This window comes from Limanda limanda, chromosome 14, assembly GCF_963576545.1.
Source record: "Limanda limanda chromosome 14, fLimLim1.1, whole genome shotgun sequence".
Lineage (NCBI taxonomy): Eukaryota > Metazoa > Chordata > Actinopteri > Pleuronectiformes > Pleuronectidae > Limanda > Limanda limanda.
The window spans coordinates 23,492,993-23,517,248 of NC_083649.1; the positions used below are offsets into that span (position 1 = coordinate 23,492,993).

The window sequence follows — 24,256 nt, forward strand, 5'->3', positions numbered from 1 at the left end:
TAGCCCCACCCTACTTCATAATACTATGGAGGAGCGGTAAGTCCAAATATCTGGAAAAATGCTGCCCCCTATTTGTCTTTTAGGTATGAATTTGAAAACTGCCAAATTGTTACACACAGCCACTTAAAGGAATGCAAATAGTTCATGTAGAAACACACGTGAAAAATGTACTAAACTGTTCCATTCTTACACATTCATTTGCATGATGCCAGTGTCTCTGCAGAGGTTAACTGAGGCCACCCCTCTGGCCTCTGTGCTCGTCAGTCATGTCTCTCCTCTGAGTATTAGTCAGGTTGGATATAGGCATTGACCTGAATTACCGTGTGGCATTGATGTCTATGTGAGAGTGGCCTTAGGGTATTCAGGTTCCCTTTGAAGTTCACCATCCGTGAACTCCTCCGCAAAGACCAGTCATCTCGTAGCTAAGGCTCTGTGAATATTAGGAGTTGAGAGACGTGGCATTGATTTGACTGATTGGACTTTCTTGCTTGCAAGTCCTGTAGTTTAACTATTTGACCTCCATGTCCCAAAGGCAGTACTGTGATTGGTCTTGTTATAAGTATGTCTTTGTATGTTCTTTTACCCAACAGCAGGATGTGAGCGAGTTCACCCACAAGCTGCTGGACTGGCTGGAGGACGCCTTCCAGATGAAGGCTGAAGAAGACAGGTAACCACTGTGGGGGAACTGTATTCTCAAGCAGAGTGTCATGTAATTTTACATGTAAGGACTGAATCTGAGATGCATCATGTTTACCATCTTTTTTTTGTTGTCAGGGAGGGCGAGAAACCAAAGAACCCCATGGTGGAGCTTTTCTATGGTCGCTTCCTTGCTGTGGGCGTCCTAGAAGGTGAGAAGAGGTGTTAAATTAAATTCCAATAAAGAGACAAAATAAAACAATCACAGCAAGATTAGGCGTTTGGATGCTCTGATTACAGCAGCCAGAAAGCGAGCCAGTTCTTGCCCCTGGTAATGAAGAGTGACCTTGTCTTAATGAGATGTGGTCCATGCAAAAGAGGAGAGCGCTTGCATTGATTGTGGAAGACCTTGACGGCTGATTGACATTGCGCTTATTATGCATGACAATACTGGCCCTTAGCCACCAAAAGCTGAGCCAGTGGACTCTGCTGCTCATAAAATGACCTTAATGCCTCATCTGCATGTCCGCTAGCAACTCCTCTCCTCTTTTTTTCTGTTTTTGGAAGGGGGGGGGATCTTATCAGGGAGCTACGTGCAGCCATTTATGTAGTTGTGATAGTGACTGCCGAGCAACTGAAAATTACATTGTTTTCAAACGAGAGTGAAGTGGCTGTAATTCCTTTATTAAGCTCCTCGCATTTCCAACTCTCTGATATGATGCATGTGATTCTCTGTATCTTTCTCTGTCACAAGCCGTTTTCGGACATGCACTCTGGAGAATGTCTGCACAATTTGGTCTGAACCTTTGGCCTTTCACATATTAAAAGCAGATAGATTCTCAGGTCAGGCACACTCACAAAACCACAAAAATCAGCAGAAAGTTCTCGCAGGCAGGAGGCAGGACATAAGGTAAGAATTCCGCAGGGAAGATCACATCTTTTATTTACAGCACATCGACACCAGCATTAGTCTGTATCACCAACAGCGTGTGAATCTCGTTGACATCTTCGTTGGAGTTTTCTATATGTAGGGCTCCTCGTTTTCATCTGGAGATATCTGTTTTCTTTGTTTTTTATCAGTTTTATGTCTGTTAAACACGTAATCAATGCACCCACTCACTCCCAGTGATTCCCCTGAAGAATCTCATGCGGTTTTATCTAATGGGAGTCTTCACTAGTGGCCTGGCAGAAGGATTTGCAGAGAAAGTCTGAAGCCTCTGACTCTGTTATTTGCGTTCCAGCCTCTCTCTGGATGCTGTCAGGAGATCTGGAGTTCAGTGCATGTCTGAAAGCAGCTATGGTTATAACCCAGCTTTGAATAGGTGACCCACAGCTGCCTCATGGTGTGCACTGGCCTTGTTCTCACTTATCTCCTCAGTTCATCTCTACTGTATGTGTGTATTTCAAAAGGTAAAAAGTTCGAGAACACAGAGATGTTTGGACAGTACCCACTGCAGGTGAACGGCTTCAAGGATCTTCATGAGTGTCTTGAAGCTGCAATGATTGAGGGCGAGATCGAGTCCCTGCACTCGGCAGAGAACTCTGCCCGGTCTGGACAAGAGGTCAGTGCTAAAGCAGGTTGACAACAGTCGTTTTGTCCAAAAGACATTTGACTTCACTTTTCAGATGTAATACAAGAGTGAACTAGCAATACATAATGACTAATATGACCATATATTTATCATTGGCATCTCGGGATGCATAATATTGGAGAGAACTCTTTGCCTGCAGACATTACGGAAAATTATCATTAGACACAAAAAAAATTAAAATACTTAAATATTGTATTAGAATTGTAAAATATTAATTTCTAATGGCATTCTGGCATTATACGTTTGCTCAACACTTCTAAAATCTTGCTCATAACTTTAATTAAAGCAGATGAGAGGTTTCTGAAACATTACCTACATCCAAGGGGCATGTAGAAGGTCAAAATTCCAAACTTGCCATATATATATATAATCTGTATGACAATAAAGTTCTTATATGTACTACAAGTATAAGGCCTGTAGTTCTGACCTCTCCAAACAATTGTTAATCACTACCTATCATGAGCAGTAAAGAGAAGAAAATCAGGTTAAATGACATGGGATTATGTGGTGGATCCTCTCCAAAGGTTTGACCTTCTTGCCCTTATGTGACACCTTTGCTATTCTGAGTCTGACCTCTGCTTAACCGTGGCCTTGCCCTGCCTGTCCCTCAGCACCTGGGTGTAGCTAATTAACAGGCAAGTACACAGATGGGTATGGCACCCAGCCCTCTGGAAAGGACCAGGCATGAGTATGTGGTGCATTAGACACAAGGAGTGAGAGAGAGTGATTCACATCATGCAGGCATACAGGGTTTCCTCCAGGAGAGTGGTCAGGGGAATTTTTATGTCCTCAAATCTGATCAGGGCAAAATTAATTTACCTTCCATGTTTAAATGGATCAGGATGACACACATTTGCTTCCTGTCATGAAATGACCTTTGCTTTGTATAAAATTCAGTATGATTGAGCTTTGACCACAAAAATCTAAAGGTTTGAGAGGGGGTGGTACCTATGTCTCATTCGTAATTAGTTTTTGTTGATATTGCATAATAACCTTGCAGCAAGAGGAGAAATGCTATTTGGTCGCATCTCCGTACAATGACAGAGGTTAATGATCGTAAAGAGTTTGATAAAAACAAATCTAACTTACAATTTTGTTGGCTGCTGTTGTTTGCACACACGTCTCAGAGCTCCTCCCCACATTATTCCATGTCCCCCCTGTTTTTTTTTGCCACAGCCACAGCCTCTACATTGTCCTGCCAAATTAATCAAATGACAATTAGAGTGGAGTATATTCATTTAACTGAAACCAAGGGCAGAATATCTTTGCCATGCACTAGAGTCAAACATAAGAAAGTTTATCTCAACATCAATATTTTTCTTCCAGCACTGGTTCACAGAGCTTCCTCCCGTGTTGACCTTTGAACTGTCAAGATTTGAATTCAACCAAGCACTAGGACGACCTGAGAAGATCCACAACAAGCTGGAGTTCCCCTCAATGCTCTACCTGGACAGGTGACAGAAATAATAACACTTGACTGTATTATGGAAAATCTTTTACCTCAGCTGTAAATGACAATCTCAAATCGATTTAAGCCTGAAACCTGTGTTGTGATCTTTGTGTTGTTAGGTACATGGACAGGAACAGGGAAATAACCAGGATCAAGAGGGAGGAGATCAGGAGGCTTAAAGAGCATCTGACGCTCCTCCAACAGCGACTGGAGAGGTACCACTTGTCCACCTCCTGAATTTAGCCACAGTCAACAAGAGCCATGGAGAGTAAATTCTCCCTGACAGCGCTTATTATGCCCCCCCCTCTCTTATCTCTCTCTCCCTGTGCTTGCTTCCATCCCGTGACTCTCGCTGTTTCTCTCTGTTCCTACTCAGGTATCTGAGTTATGGCTCCGGCCCCAAGAGGTTTCCTCTGGCAGATGTCCTCCAGTACGCCATGGAGTTTGCCTCCAGTAAGCCTGTGTGCACTTCCCCAGTAGAGGACATTGACACATCAGTGCCCCCCGGTGGCACAGCAGGACAACAGCTGCCCCCACCAAGGTAAGTTTCAAACATGACTTTCTGATATTTTCAGGTGCAACATGAGAATATGGGCCTTGTGCAAGAACTTTTCTATATTCTCATTCTGAATTTCCTCTTTTTATTTGCCTTTGTTTATGTTCCAATAGATAATTAAAATCCTTTCGTAATCCAATCACATTCAGCAAAGTCTTCACTGCACAAACATAAATAGCTTGTTTTAACTTGATGAATGCCACCCATTCATGAATGGGTGGACAATTTGAATTGACCATTAAACTTAAAACTGGCTGTTGCTTCATTTAAAGACACAAAATGTCATCCGAGTGTGAAAAGTACAGCTTAACAGCACACGTCTTAAATCCAGCTGTTGGAATTGAGCAGATGACAACTGAAAGAGCAATGAGCAGAGACAGTAGTCGTGTATTAGAGGCCTAAAACACATACACCAGAGTTATGTCATCGGTGTACAGTGACAGAAATAAAGAGGGAACTATGGTGACATGAAGTTAGCTCCGAAATCATGTCTCAGTAAGGCATATATGTACATGACTGACCTGGGCATTGGTTTAGTCAACATGACGATCACAGATTGCAGGCCACTCACGGATTCTGTTGGTACTTAAGAGAAAACCCTAAATACAAGAAAACCAATGAATACAACAATTTTAAAAACACACATTGTACATTGCTATGTGATTCTTACATCAGGCAGTATTATTTAGGTACTGGATTCTTTTAAGTACTTATTCTGAAGTATGAAGTGGAAACACCTTTATTTTACATGATTTATTTTCAAATGACCAAAGTATTTTCAACTGTCAACTTTTTTTTTTACTCGTCATACACTATCTAGTATTAATAAACCATACAGCTTTGACCCCCCTCAACCATGACAATATTCAATTGTTGTAGTATTTTTGTAAGTTAAACATAGGCCCAGACCCATTTTCTCTATGTATGTTGGTTTTATTTTTATACCTTCCTTTTTAACCTGCAGCACAGCCGAGCAGGAGTCCCTGCCCCCCCCAGAGAGCTCAGGCTCCTCTTCAGGTCCCACCACAGCTTCTACTGCAGCCCAGCAACAGAGAGTACCCATTCATAAACCCTTTACACAGTCCCGGCTTCCTCCTGACCTGCCAATGCACCCTGCCCCGCGGCACATCTCAGAGGAGGAGCTGAGGGTTCTGGAGGGCTGCTTGCATCGGTGGAGGAGCGAGGTGGAAAATGACACCCGTGGTAGGTGTACCCGCCTTCCATTTGCAGCCCTTAATGTTTCCTCTGTTGTGATTCCTTCAGCATGATTTACTTATCCATCACTTTCTGAGTAACGTCAAGGTAAACTTGAGATTGACACTTACAAATAGATTGTACACGATTCTTTTCTCACCAGATTTGCAGGGCAGCATCAACAGAATCCACAGAACCATAGAGCTTATGTACTCTGACAAATCTATGATGCAGGTGAGCACCAGTTTTCTGTAATCAGTCGTAATTGTGAAGCAAAAATCCATATGGAGTGCTTCATTTATAAATCGGCGTATTTATAACTCTTGTGCTATTACAGGTGCCATACCGGCTTCATGCAGTGCTGGTCCATGAAGGCCAGGCCAATGCAGGCCACTACTGGGCTTATATCTACGATCCACATCAGCGCTGCTGGATGAAGTACAATGACATCTCAGTCACTAAGTCGTCCTGGGAGGAGCTGGTCAGGGACTCGTTTGGAGGCTACCGCAATGCCAGTGCTTACTGTCTCATGTATATCAACGACAAGAAGCCCTTTCTCATAGAAGGTACCTGTGCACTTATGATTAGCTGTTTGTAGCATTTATGTGTATCTCGTGGTGTGAGTGCTACCTTCATACTGTATGTTCAAGGAAGACCGGCTAACAGGAAGTTAGTTCTAAATTTGCGCAAATATTAATATATACAGGCTAAAAATTGAGTTTTGTATGGATATTGGTAGGACAGCTGTCACAGACATAGTGGTTCTGCTCAAAAGCTGCTGCAAATGAAGTTTAAACTCAACAACATGGCCGAGAGTATAATTATCGTAATCTTTAAAACATTACATTTTATCCTCTCGTTTGTTTTCTAATAGTTATTATGTCACCTTCCTCACTGGTGTTCAAATATTTTCATACATACAAATGCCTTACCTCTGAGCTTCTTGTTATATTCTGCAATCAATTCAGCAAGTAGAGCTGATTCCAATGAGTTTTAGTTTTTCCTCTGTAGGACAGTTGGCTGCTGAAAATGAAAAAGACAAAATCTTAAAAAAAATGTTTTCAGTTTATTGAGAGGGAATGATAATAAAAGAGTTTTGATTCCATGTTTTGCAGCAGTTTATAAATGTATTGTCTCTCTCTGTTGTCTTTGCAGAGGAGTTTGATAAGGAGACGGGACAGCTCCTCAGTGGTTTGGACAAACTGCCTCCAGACCTGAAGCACTATGTGAAGGAGGACAATGAGCTGTTTGACAAGGAGGTTCAGGAGTGGGCCACCCTGCAGGCCCGCAAGGCCCAGCAGGAGAAGCTGGCGCTGATCGCTGCGGCCGCTGCTGCCTCCGCTGCATCCAGCAACTCCACCACTTCCTCCTCCCCTCAGCCCATGAGTACTGAATCAAGCCCCCCAGACAACACAGGTCAGTCATGACCCTCAGGATACTGAGCAGAATACTTCACTGAGAATCAATACTTGGTTTTAAGTAGTGGTCAGTTTATAATCGAGGAGATGCAGACAAGAAACTAAAGTGCAACAAATTAATTCAATATACATTTTGAATACTTTAATCCACTACTACAAATAATACTAATTTAATGAAGTAAAGAGATAGTTCACAAACAATGACAATTCTTAATTTCCTACTCACCACTATGCTGATGGTTCCACGCTCACGCTAATGCAGAAACACTTACAACTTGCACTTTGCTGTTGTGACATTTGTGTTGATGACAGACAAAATGATTAGAAAATGCTTGTGTTAAAGAAAAGAGTTGAAATGGGAAGAGCTGTGTATTGCTGCATTTCTCTGATGGTGTAGTTGTCCTCCCACAGTGGCCCAGCAGGAGCCAGAGTACATGGAGCAGCCGTCCCCCACAAACGACTCCAAACACCTGCAGGAGGACACAGAGAGAGCCATCTCCAGAGCTGCTGCAGAGCAAGAGGAGAGAAGCCCCGAAGCATTGTTAACTGCTGTATGTGAAATATAAAGACACCGTGCACCACTCTCACACCAAGTCGTTGCTACCCGTCATGTCCAATTGTCTTCAGTTAAATATGAGTCAGGATTTTGTATAATTTTATTTCATCCTCTTTCATTATTTACAACTTGAGTTAATCATAGGTGGGGTGTCATTTTTCTTTAGAATGTTTTTTCAAGTTTAATTTGAATGTGAAAGGTGTCAGGTGTAGTGACGTGATCGTAGGGACAGTTTCACTGACAATATTCAGTGGACTTTTAGCACTATGGACCTTCATCGGGTCTTTCAGCCTATTTCAGTCTATTGTTTTCTTCACTGGCAATTTCACAACTTTATAAGCAGATGGACAAATTCACATACAGCCTTACCAGCAGAGAAGTTAACAGCCAAGAAGTCCATTTACTTTTTTAACATCTGGTGGTGACCAAACTAGAGCTAAAAGCATATTAACATCAAAGGTGAAAATATGTCTGTGTTGTGTTAAGTGTCTTTCCGCTGCCCCCAGGTGAGCAAAAAAAATATAATACAGGCTAAGCATATTCATTTGAGCTGTGGATTTTATCTCCCATTTTAACATTTGAATTGGATAGGAATAGGAAGGGAGATGAGGAACAAAACAAAGATTTCCTTACACATATAGAAGTTTAAGCTTGGAAGATGTGAATTTACCCTTTAATTCCCTTTTCGTGCTTATTCAAGTTTCCACCACCATTTCCAGTGTTACCTTTTGAGTCTAAACAAGGATTAAGTTATTTAATCTGTCAAGCTCTCTTTTCAGGAGGGAGAGAGAATAAGTGGATATACTTCATACTCGTACTAGAGCTGCAGTGACTTGGCCACACATGCAAAAAGTTGAAGTTTAACGGAAATTATATAATTTCTACTCTGCTCCGTCCACAAGTAAAGGATTGGCGAACATAACCTAAACTTAAATCAGTCAGTAAACCACATTGGATTTTCTTAGTGAATAAATTAGTTTATTGATTCAGGACTGTTTTGCCAATATCTCAGTTTTCCCTCTCTGTCTGATGTTCCTTGCCTTTGCATCACTTCTCTATCCTTCCTGTTTCATCTTTCCCATTCTCTCTACAGTCTGTTCCCCCTCCCACTTCCCCTCAGCCTGAGGTCCAGGTGACCAGCCCCTCTACCCCTCCTCCTGACCTGGTCATGGAGGATGAGGCCAAAGGCCAGCGCACCGTTGAGGTGGCCATTCCCAATGTGGGGACCTTTGTCATTGACTCAGAAGAGGGGGGGTATGATGACGAGGTAGCTCTTGCACAGATACGTCTCCTCGCTGTATTTTGTGCAATGTGCTGAGACGCTTGTGCCTTTTTGATACATTCACATGGCTCTACTCAAGATTTTTCACACCTGAGAAAATCTGACACTTTATGTGGACTGATTTCTGGATTGGCTCGAGGTTGAAAATGCTGTGCAACCAGACTGACCTCTTTCTTGAGAGTTCTGTTCTACCCTTGTGTAGGGATGGGTATCGTTTGGTTTTTATCCGATACCGGTTCCTAACCGATACTTTTAAAACGATACCGGTGCCTAAACGGTGCCTGAACCGATACTTTTTTCAAAAAAGTGCACAAAACGATGCTTGACTAAGAAAGGCTTTTTTTATTGCCAAATATATTAACTGTTTAAAATAGATTATAAATATAAATAAATACAAAACCCTTTTTAACTTAAAACTATGAATAACATACGAACTGTTTACAAAAGTTTACACTATACTTATATAAATAAAAATAAATACAAAACACACACACTCTGACTCGTGACTCTGACTTCGGTGCCTGAGCCAAATGAAGACTGAGGGTCGCTTTTCCATCACTCGTAGACCCCCGTGTCTCCGCGGCTGGGGCTGTCGCAGGCAGGCTTCGGCCCGCCTTCGTCCCCCTAAAATGCGGTCGCTTTTATGAAACATTTCTCGCCGTGGTCTTCGCTCCTCCCGCCCCGAGCCTTTCCAAGCCGACCCGGAGCCGCTCGCGGCGCACCGCCACTGAGGAACTGGCCCGGCGCCCCCCCCCACACCCCCCAACTGCACAGGAGCCCTGACGCACGCGGGGCGCAGGCAGCGCGGGGACAAGAGTCTGTCCACCGGCAGCCGCGGCCGCGGGGGGGGGGGGGGGGGTGGGGGGGGGGGCGGCCGGCGGGAGCCGCCGCTTCCCGTGAAGGAAGGAGCGGAAGTGTGAGGAGGCGGAACGAGCGGAGACCTCAGTCTCCAATTGGCTCAGGCACCGAAATGAGGCACCGAAATCTCCGTTTCATTTCGGTCCGGGTAGGTATCGGTTGTATTGGAACCGGTTCCATATTGGAACCGGTTCTCGGTACCCAACCCTACCCTTGTGTGAAAAGTCTCTTCTCGAGCCTGTCTGCTTCTTGGCACAAAGGCTAGTTGACCTTCTGTAGAAATCTCAGGAACTGTTTCTTCACATGAGTCACAGTTAAATTAAAAAAAGCCAAGAACACATTGTCATGGCATGTTATGAATAAACTGTTTTAATTTGATATCAAACCTGTAGATAAAAGGTAATGAGATGTTTATTACATTATGCACAGATTTCATGCAGTTAAGGAACCGTAGTTTATTTATCTTTTGAGATTGTCCTCATATCAGTATTTGAAGATCAGTATGACACATATACAGACCTGGGCAGAACATGTGTCTCAGGGGATCCGTTCACAAGTGGGCAGCTTTAAGTACAAATGTGAATGTATAATTCCCCCCCCCTCCAATATTTATTCAAGAGTGTGGTTTTTCAGTTTGAGAGCTGGATTTACTGATTTAACGTTCATATTTTGAAATCCTTTCACTTAAAACCCTTTGCTTGCACTCTTAGCTCCTGATTGTGCTTAGATTTGCTCTTGTTGCGATTAGATATTTTGTTGCTTTGTGACTGAGGGGAAGATCGCCCAACACTGATGTGCACCGTGCATTGATTTCCTCAGCCCTTCTCTCTGTCTCCCTCTCACACTGACACTCACTCACACACACACACATATGGCTATGTTAGTCCTCTGATCATAAGTGGTCGCAGGAGACACATTCTAGTACCACGTGTGAATTGACCTACTTAGAGCTGCCCATTTGTGATCGGATCACATGTGGATGGATGTTAATGCCAGGTGTGAACAGGGCCGATATTCTGAACAGACAATTGCTGTTGCTAGTGAGTTTTCCAGCCTGTTCCCTTGTGTCCCTGAACTTGTAGTTATGGGTCACCCACAGCTGTCATGCTGCTGCCTTGGTTTTCTCACATTAACCTTGTGAGGATTGTGCATCTTGCCATTGAACCGGCCGCCTCTGTCTCTCACAGTTGTCATTCTAACAAATGCATGGACTGCTGAGTGATGCCTGGCATGCCCTGACTATGGTATGCTTTACTGTAGTGCCTCAGAGCACGTAACTTAGACATTGGCCTTGCTTGGTTTGTCCCAAGGTCCCATTGTTTTGTTTAACATGGTTCCTGCTCTCTGGGCAGGCGATGATGACCCCCAACATGCAGGGTATAATAATGGCCATTGGCAAATCCGGCTGCATACATGAAAAGAATGGGCCTGAGGCAGCCTTTTTTAAGGTACACACCATCTCTCCTTCACTGTCCCTCATTTCATCTCCACCTTCACCTGCCCTCCCCTTTATGTCATTCAACTTCTTCGATGTTCTCTTGTTTACTTTCTCATAGTGCTCTAGATAAATACTTATAAGTACTTATAAGCACAGTATTATAATTACATTGGTCTATGTTCAGAGGTGATTGTTTTTTTCAATTTTTGAGTGGAATGTATCTGTAATATGTGCTCAACTCTAAACTGCTTCTCTTTCCTGTTGCCACATTAGAGTATTTAAATCAGCCAAATACTTTAAGTAGCTTTAAGGTTAACAAAATCCTTGTATTTTGAACTTCTGCAAAGAACTTGTTCGATGGGACAAGGTATAGAGGGTAATAGTCGAGGTTTATACAAACATCTAGTAGCCATATATTGAGGAAGACTTGTCTTCTTATAATTAGATTGCATATATATCAATAAGTAAATGTTTGTCCAACCAAAATATTTGACATATTTTATCTTCATGTACCATTGTAGATGCATCTGCTTTTCTGTGTGTTGGCACCTAACTCCTGTTGAGCTCAACTTTTTTACCCCAAACAGAGGAGAAGATCATTTATTTGTGTATATCTTCTGTTGCCACAAATTTAGCCCAGTATTTACAGAACCGTTCAGATAGTTGTGTATTAATATGTATTGCTTCTGAGTAGATTTTGTTAAGCATATCTTAGCCCCTTTAGTACGTTTGCACAACTATCAGTCTAAAATGACAAGTGTGCTGTACCTTTTATAAAATAGCTCAATAGGAAAGAAAAGTTGAATGTAGTTTATCATAAAGCTCTTAACTGAAGAGCAGGTAAATAAGTGTCTATGATCATACCTCCAAATCTTCCGAGATTTAACCATGAACCATCACTACTTTGTCACTCTGCTCAGGCCATAAAGCTGGAGTATGCTCGTCTTCTGAGATTCGCCCAAGAGGACACATCACTTGAGAACGACTACCGACTTCACCACGTCATTGTCTACTTCATCCAAAACCAGGCCCCCAAGAAAATCCTAGAGAGGACTCTGCTCACACAGTTTGCTGACAGGAACCTGGCATTTGATGAGAGGTAGCTAAGACTCTCTTACACTATGCCACAACGATGTTTTTAGAAAAATAATCTCAAATATGTATATTCTGTGCGCTTTTCCACTGGTTTCCCTAAACTTTGTCACTTTCTAGACGTTATTTTTATACTGTCAACTTCTAAAAATAACCAGCAGAGGGTAGCAGAGACCTTTACTGACGTAACTGCAGCGTCCTCAGTGATGGTGTCTCATCCGGACACTGCTTTCTGATGAGACTTGCCTCTGTCTTTTCTTCCAGCGCAAATCCTAAGACACACATGTCCACTAATGATCTCTTTAATACTGCTGGGAAATATCAAGATTCCCTCCCCATTCATATTGTGATGCTCATGTCACTAGAATGTGTAACGCTCCTTACTAATTCTCAAAACTTTTCTACTACGCTTGTTGGCCTCAATCCATATTCATGAGTGAAAAATTGATTTCTCCCTTCTCCTCTATTTTGAGCGAGATAATTAGATTTATGTGTGCATGTGGCCTCAATAGGAGCCTCCGGAGGAGCGTTTCACTTCTCCTCTCAGCTCTAAAGAGTGATTCATTAGGCCACGTTCAGGCCTAGGGGCAGGGCGGACCGTTTCATCTCCTAAGTACATCACGATGACTCACCATCTCCTTGTGTCCCCCTCTCACAGATGTAAGAGCATTATGAATGTGGCACGTGCCAAACTGGACCTAATTAAGCCGGAGGAGGTCAACATGGATGAATACGAGGTCAGCAGTGCTCTTTCTTCATCTAAAACAGTGCACTGCCTTTACAGTAGTAATCACACTTTGTCTGTATAGCTTTTCCAGCGACACAGACAATACTTTTAAAATGCCAGTATTTTTGTCATTAAATTTCCGGGTACTTGCCTTTATTAACTTGTTTGTCTACAACAGATGTGGCATCAGGACTACAGGAACTTCCGCGAGACGAGTGTCTTCATGATGACCGGCTTGGAGCTCTTTCAGAAGACAAAGTATGGTGACACCTTTTTCGAGCTCCTCCTATAATCAAACAAAATCAAACTCTGCCTCCAACTATCATCTTTGAGCTTTAACTCGTACATTTACTCCGATCTGTATTAGCCAGTGGGTGCTGAATTGTCTCCTGCAGGGGGCAGCAGTTGGCTGTCTGCGCAGCTCCAAGCTTTGTAGTTGTGCAGTGGGGTCATTGGGTTTATTTCCTCTGTAAATGGTTTGCTCTCTAAGTTCTTGGTGCAACTTTGATATTCATGTATGTGACCATAACATCTGTTTATCAACTTTGTTTCCTTCCCAGTTACGTGGAGGCTCTGATGTATCTGATTTACGCGTATCAGTACAACAAGGAGCTTTTGTCCAAAGGGCTGTATCGAGGTCATGATGAGGAGCTGCTGAGTTATTACCGTCGAGAGTGTCTGCTGGTGAGTTCTCAACACAGTGGTTTATTCCAAACAACAAGTCAGATTTCTATTGTCATGAGTGGATGTCATATTTCTTCCATTTTCTTTGATCAAACAAAGTGATCACAAAGAGGGTCTTTTGTGGAACGGAAACCTTTGTGTCCCGTGGCCCTTCCCTGTGATCGTCGCCTCTTTGTCACTCCCTTTCCTCCGTATCACACTTCCTCTGCCAAAGTGACCCAGCAAAGCTAACATGGCCAGACATTTCTCCTTCAATCCTGAGCCGTGCTACTATAATCAAATTGCTTTCGCTGAGATATTGCTTTCGTTTGCTTGCTGCCCACAAAAGATTCCACTGAAGATTTTTCATCTGATTCTGACAGATGAAAATCCTTTCAGCATTGCGATGTGAGCCCCCTTTTCATTTTACTCCCACCGAGCTCCAGGCTGTGCTCTGGTATTATTGGTTAGAGCTGAGGGTATTTTGGTCTGATCAGCCTCGTACTGATCTTCAGCAGCCCCCTTGCTGCTGCACTCAGTAACCTTACACCAGCATTGTGCTCATAATGTAATCACTGGAGTGGGAATAGGAAGCAGGAGGGCCTGCGAGTGTAAACACATTACCATGAGACACAAGCGTGTCCTCAGCTAACCTCAAACCTCAGCTCTGATCGGCCATCTCAGATCTCTGGCCAGAACTTCTGGCTCCGTCTGCTCAGCTGTTTACCTACGGCTCTTGTTTTAATTGAAAACACTGCTAACATTGACACAGCTAATGTACTTGGATGTTTTGCAAATCCAGCATCTCACTCTCGATTCCAAACGGGCTTTCAGAAAAAACGGTTGTTTCCTCCGAGAGAGGAGGTCAGGGAGTTTGTCTGTGACAGCAAGGTGGCTCTGGCCAAGAAGAAGAAGAAAAGCTTGTATCCACATGTAAAAACGTCAGGACCCACTTAAGCTCCAGTGGCTGTAGGACACTCCTCATATTCATGCTGCCAGTAGAATTACTGTTAGTACTTAAGCTGTTGAGAATTTATCTATTAGAGCTAATGGAAAACTTGACTCAAGAACAAAACAAGCATTGAAACATAAATGACTTAGTAAAAAATATAGACAAAGTATATTGTTTGGAGTAAAAACATTTACACAAGATAACACAAATATACAAAAGTCGACAAAGTGTGTTCTTGGACGAAAAACTCTTAAGGAAATGAAGACTTAGTCATCCTCATTGCCTTTGTCTGAAAGCTGTGAGGGCAACATGACCTTGGCTCATGTCTCCAGCTCAGGTTCAAACTGTGAGACGCATTCCCTTCCAGGGATACAGGGGAGACGTGAGGCAAATATACTGCATGAGATGAAAGGAACAGGTGCATGCTGGTGTTCTGAACACAACAGGAAGTTACACTTGTTTTTTTGGCTCGCCGGTTTTTGGCTCGGCTTATCAACGCGGTCAGCAGTTGGTGCAGTAGCAGTGGCTGTGACACAGCAAACAGAACCAATTAAGGTTGTGTAAAAATCCTCCAAGCGTGATTTGTGGCAGTTTTCATCAAAATTCACACTCCTTCTCAGAGCTGCTAACAGTTAATTAGGCAGAGATTCGATGTTTCCACTTTGTCAATATGCAAACAAGTATAAGCTCAAAAGACGAGAATGAAGTTGAAAACCTCTTTTAATGCACTGATGCTTCCTGTTTACTCTCCCCATAGCTCTTAGACTATGGGAGCTGTATCTGCAAAACTTTGACTGTGATTATCCCTTCAATTTAATCAATATCATTTTAGGAATTACAAAATCGAGACATTTTTACTGATTAATCTTTGACCCTTTAAAACATCTAATCACCAGTATCTTCCTTCCATAGAAATTAAACGAACAAGCGGCCGCCATGTTTGAATCCGGAGAAGAACCCGAGGTGACCACGGGCTTAGGGATCATGAACGAGCTGGTGGTGCCCTGCATCCCTCTGCTGCTGGTCGACGACACGGACAGAGACCTGCTGGCGGTGGAGGACATGAGGAACCGCTGGTGCTCTTACCTGGGCCAAGAGATGGAATGTGAGTCCCTGAGGGAGCAAATATTTCTGGAGAGGGAAGTCTTAGGTTACTGGTACATTCCTCATTGCCCCTGCCAAAGATCATGATAATCAGCCCACTGCAGTGGCTTCTAGGTTCTGCAGCATTGAGGAACCTGAAGAGATGCGTCTTTATTTTAAAACATTAGAGCTTCACAGCGATATCTGCCTCTTCCAGTATTTTGTATAAAGACCCATCGAATGAAAATCAGGTGTTGAACCTTGTCAACGTGTCCACATGGTTTTGAAATAAGCCGACAATACCATGGCTTCTTATTTCCACCTGGTAACTGCAGTCAGGGTTTCCCACGCCACAACACTAGCAGAGCATAGCATCAACTTGTGCAGTGAGGTTTCTCTATTGTTTCTGCATCACAAACCTCTGATCAGAAGCTCTGTGTGGTTCATTGGTAGACGAGCCGCTCAGCTGAGTGGAAATAGTGCCAGGGCCAATTTGAATATTCATAGATGATTAATCAATAAGGCTATAACCACATTACTACATTTTAATTTGAAAACGCATCAACTCTGCTCCAGATACACCTGGTATCCCACTATTCCACAGTTTTAGAGCAGCTAAAACTGAAACGTTTGGAAACGCCGGGGCTGCATCTTAGTCTGGACGGGCAGAGACATTTGGAAAAGATGCAGATGGTTGATAATTTCATGGGCGGAGCATCCACAGAATTTCCCAATAATGTATTTTATAATTATAATAATTTATAGAAGTAGCAATAAATCTAAATGTAATTTCAGTTGGCCCACGTCTCATCAGATTACAGCAACAAACCTGCTCAACGCCATTTTAATATCTTTCTTGTTTAAGATGAAAAGTATGTATGTAAGTATGCAAATATGTTTTGGAGGGTATAACAAAGCCAGGAGAGTAACTTTACCTGATCAAAATCCACAAGGAAATATTCAAAATGCTCCTGAAAAGAATGTGTTTGTAGAAAAAAAAAAAAGACTGGAAAGGACTCCGCTTTTATCAGTACATTGCAGTATCAGTCCACAGAGAGCATGTTCTCAGAGTTCCTGGCCTTTGTTCAGGGAAATCACAATATTATCACCCAGACACCAAATCACCAGAGGTTCAGTCTGATCCTGTCCTGGAACAGGCTTTCAAACTGCTCGCGATATCACCTTACTCTATTTGCCCTGTGTTCTCTGTGTTACATTTTCACTACATTATGCTCCAATGCTCATACAGTTAATCATCTTCTTTCCATCTGTCCTCCCCCTGCTGGCAGCCAACCTCCAGGAGAAGCTCACCGACTTCCTCCCCAAGTTACTGGACTGCTCCACGGAGATCAAAAGCTTCCACGACCCGCCCAAGCTGCCCTCCTACTCCACCCTGGAGCTGTGTGAACGGTTCAGCCGCATCGTGGCTGCCGTCAGCAGGATCCCCAGCGAGGGGAGATGAGCTCAGAGGGGCGGCCGCACACCCCTCCCTTTTTCACAGGCCCGACCCAGGGCAGAAATCCATGGACCTCTCTTAACCCATGCCTTCCTTTATCAATCCAGGGGTCACTTGCTTCTAGCTGTTACTCCTCTGTTTCTCTTTTGCTGCTATAGGTTTTATCACAATAAATATTATTTCAATTTTTATTTCTAAGCAAAACACAACGGCGGAAAAGAAGCAGGAAGAGACTGTCGGGAGGGAATAAGTAAATATGAAGTGAGAAGTTGATGGGGGGGATGAGGAGAATAACTGGGACTGCCAGCCTGCAGTGGTTGAAAGCACACTCTGCTTCAGATTTGTTAAAAAACATGAGTCTGAGAGTTTTTCATAGTTTATTACTGTTGTTGTTGCTGTTTGATTCAAGCTTCTCCAGCCACGTTCATAGCCCTTTCTAAAGCCCCCTTCTCTGCGTGGGGAGGGTCACCCTGCTGCTCGGCCTCCAGTTTGGTACAGTATTACCATGTTTTGTTTTATTTTTCTAAGGAAGTTAGGAAGAGAGCCTCCAGTTCTATCAGCGGCTCGCAGGATCTCAAATGGGTCTCATGTCTTGGTGGACTGCAGCAGAGCGAGATGTTTTAAGTGCTGTGGTAGACGGCCACAGACTTCCTGTGGCTTGTTAATAAATTGAGAGAATAAAGTTTTATTTATGGCCCCTTTAGGCCAAATAAAAAAATGCTTTGCCTTACTGTTTCTTCACTTGCACGATAATAACTGACTCGGACATTCAACACTGCACTGATCAAAGTCTTTGATTTGAGACATTAAGGGGATTAACAGAGCGACTGTCAGAGAGGGATGAGAGAGGAGGTTCAGTGTCATGCCTAAAGTCACATTGACATTAGCTGTTGGTCTCAAAACTCCATTATTCACTGTGATCATTTAGCTGCCATTGTGAAGTTTATTAGAATTTCATTGACAATGCAAAATCCAAAGATTACAAGCATTTGGCCCAAATAATAAAAATATAGAACAGCCTCCTCTCTTGTGGCTTTCCAATTGCTATTTTTTAATAATAAATTCTGGTCTAATTTCCTCCAGTGAAATTCATTTCCTGGAACATGGATCACTTCAATCAATCCATGTGATGAAGACAGGAAATGCCTTTTCAAAACATTGCTGCCAGCACCGGGCAGACGGTCACATGACCAACGACACCAAGTCAATTTCCTATATGTGCAAACATACCTGGCAAATAAAAGAATTCTGATTCTGATTCTGATTCTGATTCTGATGAACGTTACCTTACCCAATATGCTGGAGTGTTTCTCCAAAATTAAACATATCAGCGTAACCAGTATTCTAATCTAATCCAGTATTTTGATCAGCAAGTTACACTGTTGTTCAGGTGGACACATCACCTACTCTGTACATGTTTGTAAATTCACTAGATGATTATATTTGAGCTGAGGCTTTATTCATTATTATGAAGTTGAAGAAATCAACACTGAAAGACCTGAAAATAATCCAGAAAGACATTCAATACCAAGCTGCCATCTTAACATGTCACAGTTACAGTTAAAAATCAGTTGATCTACAGTTGATCTGAACTCTGCACTGAGATGTGGAAATATTGTGGAGAGAGGGACATTTATAAATATTTAGACAATACAACTAGAAAGACCTGGAACGGCAACTTTGTAAACAGGAATCTATTAGAGGGGTGACACATACACGTTTTAGTTTCCCTTAAGTCAATGCTCCCTTTTTTTCTATTGTAATTTTGCAATTTAATAATGAAGTCATGAAGAATTAACAGAACATTGTTCCAACCATATGATTATGAATCAATATATCAGTCTTTAGGTCGTGTCTATTCCTTTATGATGCAGAGATACCTAGAAAGGGGCTTTTTTGAACTATACGCATTAATTGATGGGGAATCGTTTTCTGAGCAATATAAGCTTCATATTGTCTCTATGATGTTGGAAAGTGACCATATGTCTCTTGACCATGACTTTTAACCGATCAGATCCAAGAGTTCATCCTCTGTAGATACACACTAGTAATAATCACACCACACAATAAGTTGTTTAATTTCATACACACGGACCCAGGAAGATGTCTGTGCTGCTGGAACATAAGACTTGGACCACATGATGTTGATGCTGGGTCTCTGTTGACTGAAGGCAGACACAGATCGGATTTTCGAAGGACGGATAACAACCCAAACTTGTGCACACACTGGAATAACTTCAAGCCGACAGCAGCCTTACGAACACGGTGTCTGATGGTCTGTAGCATTTACACCGCGTCTGTCATTGGCTCGGGTTGAACTTCTGCTGACAATTTGCGATTGCTTTTACGATCCTTCACGTCTCTGTACCGCTGGGCTGTCGGCTGGCAGCTTTTCTGCTCTGGCCTCCTTTTTAAATCAGCCAGCCGCATTTTCAGCTCTTGAAACACTTAGACTGTCAACCCTGGTGCGTACTGGTATGTTGATTTGTTCCTGCGTATGAGCTCAAGATTTTTTATATAAAAATGTTCCCATCTGAACCGTGTTGGTTTTCAGATCCTTTCATAAAAATACAGCTTTGTAAAAAGACTCCATCCAAGTAGAGTTTTGATCAGAAAAATATAGTAAAATATGATATATCTCTCGATGCTGTTAAACTCGGTGGATGTTGAGCTACATAGTTAATATACAGTTGGGTAGTTCATTTGTGTTTGGGGTCAGACCACAATATAAATCTCAGGGTAGTGAGATGACTAATAAGTGAAGAAAAACAAAGACAAAAACTAAAGTTTTCTTACAAAAATCTGTTTTCATTTTGAGGGTATATCTAACATTAAAAAATGGATTATTTGACACATGAATGTTGATTTAAATGGAACCATGTGAGAATTTTAAGGAAAATCACTATTTGTTGGAACTGCTAACAACTCGCAGACATCTGGAAAGTAACATTGTGTTTTTGAAAGTGGTCAGAAGACAAAAAGCATTGGAAACCACTGATTTAATCATCAGCAAAGTGTCATATTTAGATCAGCTTGTAGTTTCCTCAAGGTCGAATTATTCAGCAAAGTAACATGCAACTAGAGTTTTACTGAAGTAAAAAATACAACTTTTTTCTGAGACTAGACAGTACAGAGCAGAGCACATTCATCCACTGAGGCCCAACAGGCCCCTTCAAATCAAACTGCACCAAATGTCACACACGCACAGATATCAGTTCTCTAAATGTGCCTTGTTTTTTAATCCGAATAACTCCCAGGGAAATCAACATAAATATTTAAAAATGACTTTTCTCGTTATGTTTATGAAAGTGAACAATGAAATCCTGGGTGCGCCCTCTAATCTGGATCACCACCAAACTTTAATAGGTTCTTCCCTGACGCATTCCAAATCCTTCCACAAAGTTTCCTGATAATCCGTCCAATAGTTGTTTACGAACAAACAAGCAAACAAACAACACGGGTGAAACAATGGAGGTAAATATGACATATGTCCCAAAAAGAACATCAAAATTCTGATTAAAGAGTAAAGTATTTGATAAGTTACTTCCCCCCCACTGAATCTTAAAGGGGTAGTTCACCCCCACGACCAGCATAGTGGTGAGAAGATAATGAGTGAATTTTCATTTTTGGATGAACTATACCTTTAACTAAATCTCTAAGTGTACCGGTAACATAAACAAAGCAGATTTATCCTGATATCCCAAATTAAAAAGCTGATTTTAAAGTTAGTAACTCACTCACATGCCGTCATTGAAAACATGCAACTGAAGCAGTTTGTCTATTTACAGTTTTTATACAAAGGGTCTGATTGTTAGAAGAGAAGTTGTGAGTAGCCCTGATGCACATTCATGTTGTCGTACATTTCCATTCAATGTGTGAAAAGCTCCAGCCTCACACCCCCGCCTCAGCTTGTCTCCATCACTTCAGCTTGTCACACCAACGCAAAACCAAAAAAGGAAACTTTTACTCCAGCCCATCTTGTCTTCAGTCTTTTTACACAGCGCTTTGTCCACTCAGCAGGGTAACAACACAACAACACAATTGTTTCAATGTTATTTTTATTATCCAAGTCACTCTATTTATAGGCCACTGTTGACTTTCTCTCAAATTAGTTTTATTTTCTCTAAGGGCAGACATCATTTGTGACTGTTCCTCATACAGATCCTTCGCTGTCAGTGCTTCTCCACTCTCTGTCCCTGCTGCTACCAGTGTGGAGATCAATAATCCACTTCATCTCTGCTTAGGAAGGAATATGACTTGGAGATTTACAGTAAGAGAGGCTGTGTCTTGTCCTTGTTTTACCCTCATTTTAATAATACAGAGGCAGGAATCTCATGGACTACCTTCGGGGACAGATATTACACTAAACACCAGTTAATTGGGGACAGTTTGTTCAATTGGGGACAAAAGCTGGGATTTTGGGAACAGTAGTCACGGTGAGGGTAAGGTTAATCAACTCAAGTCTGTGTAACATCCCCAATAGTGAACTACAATTGTGTGTGTGTGTGTGTGTGTGTGTGTGTGTGTGTGTGTGTGTGTGTGTGTGTGTGTGTGTGTGTGTGTGTGTGTGTGTGTGTGTGTGTGTGTGTGTGTGTGTGTGTGTGTGTTTGTGTAACCCCCTTGGAGTTGGCCTTCTGATGGACCCATATACGCCGACTTTGTTGAGCTGCAAATATTTACGGGACACTCACTATAATTATTGGCAGCGGTATCCCCTAATTTTGCTCATTATTTCCATTGACTTGAAGTGGGGCGTGAGGCCAAGTTCTGTGATGATTACAGAGCAGAAACAGTGGCAGTTTATACAGCCCATGATACTGATGGACAGGCTTAATTGGTGGTTTGTGCTGGTTTCCCAACAGCATCCAAATTTAAACCCCACAGACCCCATTCATGACCTTCCTTTTTTTTGTGGTGGGGGACTAAAACAATATAAACATCTTGCCAAGTCCGTCTAATTATATATTCAATGAGCCTAGTAATTATTGGAACAAGTAGACAAACACTGGTAGATGTAAAGCGCGGCGGTCAATACCGGTCAGTGTTTTCTCATTAAGTCTGACATTTCTACATTTTACAGTAAACACAGAACAAGAGCAGTTTCTGTGACAATGTGACGGTGTGGTGTCTTCCCACAAAACCACTGAGTTCCCAGAATCCCTCAGGACATACAGGTGTATGTTGTCTTTTCTGCACTGTGATCGCGGCTCGGAAGTGGAGGCCACAGATTTCCCATGCAGATAGGGGTTAAATTAATTGAAGTTTGTGAATGGTTGTTTGTCTCTGTGACCCTCAAATGATAAGAGGTATAGATAATGAATGGATGGATGGATGGATGGCACATGTATGTGTCCAAGTAACCTACAACTGTATATCTGCTGATAAGGCTGCCTCCTGCAAGATCTGGTTAGAAAAGTTAGTTCAGTGGAAGAATGACGAATGCAGGTAATTATGTCAGGTGATAAAAAAAAAACATGATAGGGCTTTTAATTTTTTTTTTGTTTTATCTGAATTTCCAACACTTCCCACGGTATAAGAGAATGCAAGCAGTGGTTTGACCAACCCAAAGCTAAAGAGAAGTATTGGACGACATTTTGTGACACCACAGAGAAGTGTGGGGAATGATAAAGAAGATGAGGGAAATAAGACAGGAGTCGGGGGAGCCAGGACTGGAAAATATCTTGGATATGTTTGCTGAGGCTCTGGGTGAGGGTCAATGATCTGGAAATATGTCAGGAAAGGAGATAAGAGGAATAAAAAGAAAAACAAGTCAAGCAAATAAATAATAGTGCAGAGAGAGGGGGTGATGCAATTAATACTCACTTCACACTAATGGAAATGAAACGGGCTGTGTGCACATCAGGACTAACTGCTGCAGGAACAGATCTGTACCACACTGAGCCATATGTCTCATGTAGCATGTAGAGGTCATATTACATTTTCACAACAAGGTTTGGCTGGAAGGAACTTTTCCACAAAACTGGAAAGCAGAAGTTATCCTGTAGTACCCATCAGGAAAGCAGGAAAAGATCTCCCCACATCTCTAACTATGGACCAACTGCACTGACTTCCCACATATACTAAAGAGGAATCTCATCAGTGTATTTAGAAAAGGAAGTAGAACCATGAATCTATGCCTCAAATCCAGATTATTTGTGTAAATGCCCGGCTGTTTTCATTATTGCAACTCTGTCCTTTCTAGTTTTCCCCTCAAGCTTCTCCATAAACTTCAACTGGTCCAGAATGCAGCTCACTGGATCATCACCAGAGCCTCCTCCAGAGAACTCATCACCCCTGTGCTCCCACAGATAGTCAGCTTCCTGTCAGACATCATATCGATTAGAAGATTCTTCCTCTTCCCTTCAAGGCTGTCCATTACCTGGCACCTCAGCACCTCTTTACCTCGTACTCAGGATCTTCCTCCTCCATCCTCCTCACTACTCCTCCTCATCACTTATCCTTGATGGGTCTAAAGTCTCCTCAGTGTAGACGCCTCTGAACCTTGAATTGTAGCCAGTGTTTTGAGCTTTTGAGTATTGTTTTTTATTAGACTGCAGAATGCACAAACATAATATGTAGGTAATAAGTGGAAATAAATCAATGTCCGACAAAAATATTAATATATAGGTTAGATAAAGTGCTGATGTTGATTTTTGTTTTATAATGACACCTGAAGATTAGAGCAGTATTCAATTCAACACACAAAATAAGTATTAGTGCTAACAGGTAGGGGACATTAAATATAGGACAATGCTGTCACAACTGACACAGCTCTCAATACTTTGCAAATGTAAAAAATGTTTTTTTAAATTTCACAATGTTTACCCAACTATATTGGCCGAACCATAAACAAGTGATCACACTTATGTTAAAAGTTCCAGTGGGTCAAGATAGATAATAATCTTGAGACTGCACATCCCAGGGTGTATTTGAAATCAGCAGCACCCATATAGACCAAAGAAGGTGAAAGCCTTTGTTATGTTGGACTTTGGAGTGCAAGTAAAATGCTGTTACCTGAACCTCCAGAAAATGAATAGTGCAGAACACGTGCAGACCAGTGGTGCAGACCTGGTATGTATCACAATGTCTAAAGTAAAATAGTAAGTATTTGTTTGTTTTTTAGTTCTGACTATCACTAGTCATATTTACACATTAGAGCACATATCTCCACCAAGGTCCATTTGTCAGGTTTTAGAGCCACATTTAACTTCATTAGATGCTCTAAATTGCCTGATTTCTTTCATCAAGATCCATTTTACATTCCCTCGTAAATTCATAAAAAAGTCAAACAAATATTTGTTAT

The 24,256-nt window shown here is 42.1% G+C and overlaps 1 protein-coding gene across 2 annotated transcripts in view; it reads left to right on the plus strand.

The window, feature by feature from the left end:
• The window catches only part of usp25 (ubiquitin specific peptidase 25), a 30,244-nt gene extending 12,467 nt beyond the window's left edge, over nt 1-17,777 (plus strand). Inside the window, exons 8-26 of one of the 2 annotated variants that reach the window (XM_061085678.1) lie at nt 591-667; nt 775-848; nt 2,047-2,198; nt 3,555-3,682; nt 3,798-3,893; nt 4,055-4,219; nt 5,199-5,437; nt 5,592-5,662; nt 5,766-5,994; nt 6,584-6,844; nt 7,258-7,397; nt 8,496-8,669; nt 10,895-10,990; nt 11,901-12,079; nt 12,731-12,809; nt 12,978-13,057; nt 13,360-13,483; nt 15,327-15,519; nt 16,787-17,777. In XM_061085678.1, coding sequence (XP_060941661.1) covers nt 591-667; nt 775-848; nt 2,047-2,198; nt 3,555-3,682; nt 3,798-3,893; nt 4,055-4,219; nt 5,199-5,437; nt 5,592-5,662; nt 5,766-5,994; nt 6,584-6,844; nt 7,258-7,397; nt 8,496-8,669; nt 10,895-10,990; nt 11,901-12,079; nt 12,731-12,809; nt 12,978-13,057; nt 13,360-13,483; nt 15,327-15,519; nt 16,787-16,959 — 2,730 coding nt within the window. In that variant the 3' untranslated portion in view covers nt 16,960-17,777. The remainder of the gene's footprint in view (nt 1-590; nt 668-774; nt 849-2,046; nt 2,199-3,554; nt 3,683-3,797; nt 3,894-4,054; nt 4,220-5,198; nt 5,438-5,591; nt 5,663-5,765; nt 5,995-6,583; nt 6,845-7,257; nt 7,398-8,495; nt 8,670-10,894; nt 10,991-11,900; nt 12,080-12,730; nt 12,810-12,977; nt 13,058-13,359; nt 13,484-15,326; nt 15,520-16,786) is intronic. The other variant, XM_061085677.1, reaches the window with a different exon arrangement.
• The last annotated feature ends 6,479 nt before the right edge of the window (nt 17,778-24,256 follow it).